Source organism: Helobdella robusta, assembly GCF_000326865.2.
Source record: "Helobdella robusta unplaced genomic scaffold HELROscaffold_15, whole genome shotgun sequence".
NCBI classification, from domain to species: domain Eukaryota; kingdom Metazoa; phylum Annelida; class Clitellata; order Rhynchobdellida; family Glossiphoniidae; genus Helobdella; species Helobdella robusta.
In genome coordinates, this window is record NW_008703839.1 from 2,077,001 (window position 1) to 2,086,128 (window position 9,128).

Below are 9,128 nucleotides of genomic sequence, written 5' to 3' on the forward strand. Positions count from 1 at the left end.
CTATTTTAGAAACATAAACATTTAATTGTTACGAAGCGTTGCAATTGAAGTGGGGAAACGTTAATATTTATTTAAACTTGTTAGTCATTGTAAAACTCCGTGAACATATAAAAGATTTTGTTTAAACAAACAAAACATGAATATCCTGTATAAATAATCGAAGCCAAGCGCTTAGCAAGTTGTATAACTCGAAAAAAATTTGAATATATAGAAATGAAATTTTAATTATTCAAGCATGCGATCTTTGTTTCTAACATCATGTTCAGCATACCAACGAACTCATCAGAAGTCATTTGTGGCTTGAACAAGATGTCAATGCTTTACAAACAGAAAGAAGAAAGCACAATCTTACAATTAAGATCTTTTTGTCAACGTTTTCAGTCGGTTTGATAAATGAATGAAATATTCAAATTATTAGAGCAATCAACTGAGCCACATCTGATCAGATGCAGCGGAGGAAATGACTGCCTTCTCGTCAGGGAGACTCGGATGCAACTTCATTCCTTTTATTGGCATTTTTGTAACCAGTTGCTGCGCCAATGCAATAACCTGTTGATAACAGTATTCATGCGGTTACGTAGCTTTTAACTTTAAATTAGTTTTACAAAATGTCTCATAAGTATGTCGCAGCATTATTTCATGCTAATGAATGATGAATTGCACATAAGAAAGATATAAGAATGATCGCATACTTTGGGTGGAAAGTTGGGTGGTTTCGATCGAATGGAGGATGCTTTGGACACAAACTGACACTTTCCTTCTAAATCTTTAGTTTTCAAAGGAGCTGAATGTGATTGCTGTCGTTTCCGTTCCATGCTCGCATTAATTTTTTTCTCACGTTCAATTTCAATGAAATCCTGACTAGGAATCAAACCCAAGTATCCTGGTTTATACAGAGGAATGTTTTCCATAAAACGCTGTTGATTCTTTTTAAACTGATAGTGCGACGCAGCAAGTGATTGTGACAGCTGCATTTTTAAAGAAGAGGCTGGACGAGATTCCGAAAGTTGCCGGCTTGACCTGGTGGGGTTAAACATATGCTGTGCTTCAAAGATCACTCGCATTAAAATTGTTTCAAGCGATAGTTTTTGATATATCACAATCATTTTAACAAATAATTCCAACGCTGACATTAATTGATTAATTGAATTTGCCGCTGGACATTCCAAATTTAAAAAGTGGATATTGTTGTGTGTGTTAATTTATTAACTTCAACATACATAGTAGATTCAAATTCGGTTCTGCGGCTGAAGTTAGCTGTTCGGTAGTTAAACTTTGAAAAAGCAACATTTTCAATGTGATTGTTATGATAGCCACTGCTGGAGAAACTATCAAACGATCTTTGGGATGTCTTCATTGTGCTGTTTTTAAAATCGGAACTTGATTTCGGTGAGTTCAAGAGTAACAAGAGAACCTGAAGCAGCTGCTCCCTTTTCAATGAGTAGTTGGTTGTAACTATTTCGCAATTCTCCATGTTCATTGGCTGATTTGAAACGATTACAGTTCTTTCAACATGACGTAACGTATAATTTAAAAATAAAGAATTTCAATCTTCCCTATTATTTTTTCATTTTATATTTTCACCGTACCATATTAAATTAAATTGATAAAAAATCTTACTTTGATGACGTTTTCAATTGCAACAGCACTTAGGTCAATGAGTTTCTCCAATTCGAATTTCAAGATGGTCTTTTCTCGTACTTCTTCTTTCAGTCTTTCGCGCAGTTCATTCTGCTCTTTATTTTTTACATATGTTTCCACTAAGGAACTTCTGATAGTTGTAAAATTCGTTTTATAAACCATCGCTATTGAATGGATCAATTGAATTGTAATCAAGCTTTGAAAATGATTTGAAAAATTGAACAATTAAGAGCTTAAAAGTTCCATTGACCTCGCTTGTTTCAAATCCATGATAAGGATTCTCCGTTCAGCAATCAATTCTTCCAGTTTATCTCTTGTTTCTATTACACCCCTTGTTAATGAATCGCCAAGAGTCTGACATTTTGCTTTCAATAGAGTCAAAGTCTGAACAAAATTAAAAAGCATCTACAAGGATTGGACTATCGCAGGTTATAAATAGGAAATGTGTTTAGTTAAATTGCAATTATATTATGAACCAGGAAGATTAAATGTAGCTTTTCAACTTGATTACAAAAAATATAATGGATGCCAAAATGAAATGAATATAAAATTTGAATGATGAAATTAAAAATTTTAAAAATATTTTTACTGTAAAAGTATTCTGACGAAAAATTTATTTTAATAAACAGCCAAAGTTGTAATAGATAATAGCCACCCTTCTATTGTGAAAAATATAATAGCCCTGCCAAACAGCTTCGACCACAAATTCCCATAGTTCCTGGCTCGCTCGAGTTTTGAACCTCACAGCAAAGCAACCATTTTAATAACAAGAAAAGCCATAAGCCATTTACTCACGCTTCGTTTTTTAATACTTTTTTTTAGGGGGGGGGGAAACTAATATACCCTTGGAAATTTCATACAGCAATTAGAAAAAATACTCCAAACCTACGGCTAGTCAACTTAAAAACTTCTGAAGACTAAGTTTTGTACTTTTTCTCCAGACCAAACTGGCTATTAAACTATGACAATGGTGATGAACTAATTAATTTAAAAATTCTGGCCTTCAATGGTGTTAAATAAATTTGAAAATACTGACAAAAACTCAAAGTTACTAACGTGGTGGTTGCAAACATTTTTTCTTATCAATTTTTTTTCAGATTCTTCAAGAATTGCAATTTCTCTTTTCTGTCAAAAAAAAGTTGTATTATAAAATGTTTAAATTTGTCGAAAACATTATTTAACTTGTTGAGAACATTTCTGTTTAAGCTGTTCATTTTCTTCAATCAGTTCTGCTGTCTTCTCCGACATTCGAATGAGTTGATTGTGGATTGCAACTGTCTCCCTGATGGTACGCTTTGTTGTCTCTGAGAGTTGCGCCTTCGATTGTTTCTTGAATTCATTCGCCACAATCTTTACTTGTTCAATCATTTCTTGTTTCAACCTGTCCAAAGCACAAAATTATGGTGTTAGATTTTTGATTGCGTTGAAAGCGTCACATCATTTTATTTTTAAAAACAATTGTATCCTTGTTTAAAAATTTTGTAAAATTTTCATTCAAAAAAAGTTTACCACAAAATATAGTGGAAAATATCAAAGCATACTTGTCTTTTTCGATTCTATGTTGTTTGTCAAGTATGTATCGGGCATCCTTGTGCTCAGATTGCTGTGCAAATAAGTCCATTTCAAGTTTCTTTATGTTGTTGTAAAGGCTCTCACGATTTTGTTGAAATTCTTCCAATTGTGCAATTTTTGCGGCTTTAAATTTAAAAATTTGCTGATATCATTTGGTTCCAGAAATAAATAAAAAAAGTGATAGAAACAAATTAAGCATGCCAACAAAGAGCACATTTGAACAAAAAGACATGTTATCGAGCTTAATAGAATTATCAAATGAAATAAATTTATTACATAAATTACGATCAACGTCAAGCTTTATAATGAAGCTGCTGATTGAGATGAAAGCAATTTGAACAATTTCTGCTATAAAAACTGACTGAGCATTTGATTTTCAGCTGTGAAACTTTCTTCTACTTGTTTTTGCTCCTCTGTGATAGCAGATATTTGTTCATCATATAATTTTTGCTCTTCTGATTTAGCTTCCTGAATTCTAATGCAATTCGCTTTCATCTCTTTAATCTCTTCAACTAGATTCCAATGAAAAAAAATATTGATATTTACAAATAATGCCAGACACGATTGGTTAAGACATGAAAACAAATGTATGGATAAAAATTTTAAAAAATCATAAAGCTGGTGATTGAATTTAATTGGTTGGTTCTAATTTAAAGTAAATATATCATGCAACAAGTTGCAGATACATTTATTTTATATACTGTCTGCAAGTGATTTTGTAGGCTGCCTAATAGTTTCAAAGCACACATTTCAACTTTCAGGCAGCTGCAGACAACAAATAACGGCCTTGCTAGCACATGCTTTCATGTAGATAGTATAAATATTTTGTGTATTTTAAGAAATAAGTCATAAGTCATAAAAAATACATAGAAAGCACTAATTTTAAAAATACATTAAATCTAACTTGAATAAATTAATTTAATGAACCCTTGTTATAAAATAAATATGATAAAAATCTGCATTGAAAAAAAAAATTATTTTCATATCTTATCCCAAAAAAAGGCTGGATATGAGCCAGTGTGTTAAGTAATGTTGATTTTATATTTTCAAAGTTAAAACATAAAATACTTTTTCTAGCCAGCTTTTTCTCAATGAAAGATACAATATCATTTTGGTCATCTATCATGCGGTCCAGCTTCACTTGATACTCCGCATTTTTTATTTCCAGCTCGTCACACTTTTTTTGTAATCTTGAAACAAAATTTATAAAATTAAAAAATTATAATCTTTTGAAATAAACTTGCATTGTAAATCAAAAAGACGATAACAGTTCTAAAACAAACATAGTATTTTCACAATTTTTTTTCTATCACTTAGTCAGAAAACAATAAAGAAGTAAAATACTTTGACGCCTTGTTACAAACACAATCATCATTGCTCTACTATGCACTAATAATCTAGTCAGCCAATGACATTACAATGGGTTACTATTGCAGAAGATTAGATTGATTTGATCATTTGATTAATGAATTAATGAATTAATATTAATTCAAATTCAAATGTTATATTTTTTAGATTTTTAGAATAAGTTTATAATCTTTATATTTATTTTATACTATAGTTTATTTAATCTTAATGAATAACGAAACAATCATTAATTAAAATTGTAAAACTGACGTGACAACTCGTTCTTCTAAATCAATAATTTGTGCAATATAGAATTCTTTATGATTTTCGTTGATTTCAACCGGGGCAGGAGGTCCAACAATTTTTTTTTCATCTTTTTTCTTATCTTTACCTTTACCGCCTTTGCTTTTATTTTTCATTTAAATAAAAATATTTAACTATAATAAAAAAAAACAAATTATTTCAGCCAAAGTTTAGTTTTACGGTTTCAAAGTCTAACTTTTGAAAACTGAAAATAATATAAACTTTATGTTATAAAGAATAATAGACGAACGCAAAAAACAGCATCTGTTGCTACTAGCAACGATTAAAAGTAAGTAGGACTATGGATTATATATTTATTTATATCCACGAGTAGGGCCATTGTTTGTTGTATGGCTTGGCGTATACACGTAGGATAAGACATACATATCGTACTAAGAATACCAATAGAGGCCTTTGAACGCAGACCTTTTCAGTGCGTTTTAGAGTCAGATCTCATTCACATTCATTTCATAACTAACTTATTTATCAAACTTAGCAAATTTTACAAATTTCACATTTTTAGTTTATTTATAAATTTTTATTCATTTATTTTATCCATTTTAATTATTTTTTAATCGATTTATTTCATGCATTTGCATATTTACTATCTTTTTCTGGTGTTCGTATAGCCAAGCTGATTTGAGATCGTCGTGCTCGACAGGCATCCCCCTGATGTATGGTATATACGGATCCAAAATGGGTGTAAGAGTCAAAGAAGGAATGGCGACCTCGGTGTTGTTGCGGTTGCGTTAGATGATGAGAACACCGAACCAGAAGAGCGGTGAGCGGGAAAAGAAAAAAATAGTATTCGTTTGGATAGGCTGGACACGTGTTTCGTCCCTACCGGGGACTCATCAGCAGCCCGAATACCTATCAGAATAGTTATCGCAGTTTCTTATAAAGCCCGCACAAATCACCTCCTTAGTTCGTGGTGTTTTATTTATTAGTCTTTTTAGTCGCTAGGATTTTCAATCCGACAATACTTTCTCACCAGATCGTCGCAGCGTGTGTTGGCGAACGTGATGGATGAGGTTGCATTGCCGGGATTAATCCTGTGTTGTTATATCGAAGAAAGATCTGCGTTGGAGTGGAAACTCTCGTTGCTTGTTTTTCCTCGATCACGTCGGAGTCACCAATTTGTTGCGGTTGCGTTAGATGATGAGAACACCGAACCAAAAGAGCAGTGAGCGGAAAAAAAAGAATAATATTCGTTTCTTTTTGTTTAACACCAAGAGAGATCAGACACCTGGACTACATCTCACAGTTCACACAAGACATTCGACACGTGAAAGGAAAAAACAACGTTGTGGCTGATGCGCTATCACGTACAGAGGTAGCCACGATAACGCCAAAAGCAATTAACCTGGAGGAGATGTCGAAAGAACAGGAGGATGATGCAACACTCCTTGACAACACAGACTCACTAAAAATCAGCATAATTCCAGTCAACAACTCAGAAAACAATATCGTCGTCGACACCTCGTTAGGCACCCCTCGTCTTCTAGTTCCAACAAGCATGCAGAAATCAGTTTTTCTGAATTTCCATTCCCTGTCACATCCAGAAGCGAAAGCAACATCGAAATTAATTAGAGCCAGGTATGTTTAGCCACACATTGATAAAGACATCCGTAACTGGTGCAGAGAGTGTCTGCAATGTCAACGCAGCAAAGTACATCGACATACAGCTTCACGTCCAGCAGAATTCTCTCTACCTAGCAGCAGGTTTCAGCATGTACACATCGATTTAGTCGGACCAATGTCTTCATCAGATAGACACACACACATTTTAACGTGTGTCGATCGTTTCACCAGATGGCCAGTAGTAATCCCCATCAAAAATACTCTAACGGAAACAATTGTAGATAAATTATTTTCAAACTGGATTTCGTTGTATGAAGTCCCAGAAACCATTACAACAGAGGCAGCCAGTTCACATCTTTTTCTTTCAAGAGATTCACCCAGTTACTAAACATTAAACATATTCACACCACCGCCTACCACCCAACAGCCAACGGTATGGTGGAACGATTGCATAGACTGCTTAAGGCCTCACTTATGGCTCACGGTTCAGACAAATGGACGGATGTATTACCAGTGACACTATTAGGCATTCGTGTAACGGAGAAGGAAGACCTAAAGTTGTCACCAGCAGAACTTGTTTACGGCACAACACTCCGCCTTCCCGGAGATTTTCCAAACCTACGGCCAGAGACAACCAATGTACACACTTATGCATTAAAACTCGAATGCTGGGGGGAGCCAACGGTATGGTGGAACGATTGCATAGACAGCTTAAGGCCTCACTTATGGCTCACGGTTCAGACAAATGGACGAATGTATTACCAGTGACACCATTAGGCATTCGTGTAACGGAGAAGGAAGACCTAAAGTTGTCACCAGCAGAACTTGTTTACGGCACAACACTCTGCCTTCCCGGAGATTTTCCAAACCTACGGCCAGAAACAACCGATGTACACACTTATGCATTAAAACTCGAATGCTGGGCGGAGACCCTAAAAGCAACACAACCAAGAACAAGTACAAATGTGAGTTACATTCCAAAAGACCTCTTCACTACAGAACAGGTCTTTATTCGTACGGATGCTCACCGCTCACCACTACAACCTCCATACGAGGGACTCTACACAGTGGTAGAACGACACCCAAAATATTTCATCATTGACAAAAAGGGGCATAGGGACACGGTGGCAATAGACCGCCTCAAACCCGCATACTCACCGGCACCATCAATACCGTCACCCATGCCACCGACCACAGCGCCGACACCACCTTCTACAACACCTTCAACAAAATTAATTCCGTCGTCGAACGACACATCAACATCAACAAAAACGTCAACGCTATCTCCATCAACGGACGAGGACATGCCAACAACAGAAACATCTACGTCGACACAAGCACACCCAAATCGACACCAACATTCCATCACCCCGGAGAACCACAAGATCGGGAAGAACAGTTCACCTCCCATCTCGATATCTTGATTAGCATCGATCAACAGCTTGCGCTGATGATCTGGTAGGGGAATATTGTTGAACCGCACATCCCTAATCTAAGCATGTGACGAATTACTATATTACTTCAACACAAAGACAACAGCCCTTCTTCTTGCGACATTTTACGGTCGAACTTTTCTTTGTCTAATTGCTGAACACGTTTTTATTTATTTTGTATTACGTAAATAAATACGTTATAAACATTCTTACTTGTTGTTTCTTATATCTAAAGAAACGCACAACAAATTGATTAGGGATTAGAGAACATATTAGGGATGTGCGGTTCAACAGTGTTACCTATTGTTGTATCGTCCGGGCCTAGACATATACTTGGACCAGACCGGATCCAGACACCTCATATCTACTATTTACACGAAATTAATATAAAATGAAAAAAAAATAATTTGCAAGCTATAAAACCTCACTACGGAAAGTTATCTTATTACCTCGATTAACGTTTATTGCCCAAACTCCAAACCTGGCTTTCCAGATTTCATGTTTGTTTTTAAAATATGTAACGACAAAAAAACTCATTTAGACGTCCAAGGTTTTTGAAATGACACTATTCCAAGTTTTCCAATGACACTATTAGTTTAAACAAAATAAGAGTAAAAACATATGACTTCATCATGCAACTTGATCGACGGACGCGTTTCATTCGTGGTTCGACCATCGTAACACAAAGTTAACAATAAAAACGAAGTGATCATTTATTACTATAATCTAATGTATAAAAGACCACAATTAGCAAACAACATATAAAAATATTTTCTTTTAATATGAAGTTGAAAAAACAGAATATTCTGAATATAGGTTTAAATACATAACGTTTCTCTTCTGGTTGAAAATATAATGCAATATATATATATATATATATATATATATATATATATATATATATATATATACAAACATATGTAATGCTGTACACACACGTATATAACGATGTCATTGCTATATTATAAAAGATTAGTATATCTTGTGAAATTTAAAGAAAGCCGAACCGTTAAACACGTATATTATATATATATATATATATATTGTATTGTATGAATTCTATTAGTATAATAGAATCCATACAAAACTGTATAGAATATGGTCTCCTACCAACATATATATATATATATATATATATATATATATATATATATACATACATGAGTATATACATTTATATATGTTGGTAATAGACCATAATTTTTACAATATTCTATAAATTCTACCGAATGTTTGGCGTTAATATGTTTG

General features: G+C 34.1%; 1 protein-coding gene across 1 annotated transcript; it reads right to left on the reverse strand.

Moving 5' to 3' along the window:
* Positions 1 to 423: 423 nt before the first annotated feature.
* HELRODRAFT_169354 (hypothetical protein) lies at positions 424 to 4,979 on the reverse strand (the record flags this gene model as incomplete). The annotated part of the gene is made up of 11 exons (XM_009015180.1): positions 424 to 549; positions 693 to 1,020; positions 1,381 to 1,505; positions 1,621 to 1,771; positions 1,892 to 2,025; positions 2,698 to 2,766; positions 2,824 to 3,022; positions 3,183 to 3,336; positions 3,576 to 3,725; positions 4,282 to 4,403; positions 4,831 to 4,979. The coding sequence occupies 11 exons, from the start codon at positions 4,977 to 4,979 to the stop codon at positions 424 to 426; spliced, it is 1,707 nt and encodes a 568-aa protein (XP_009013428.1).
* Positions 4,980 to 9,128: the final 4,149 nt, after the last annotated feature.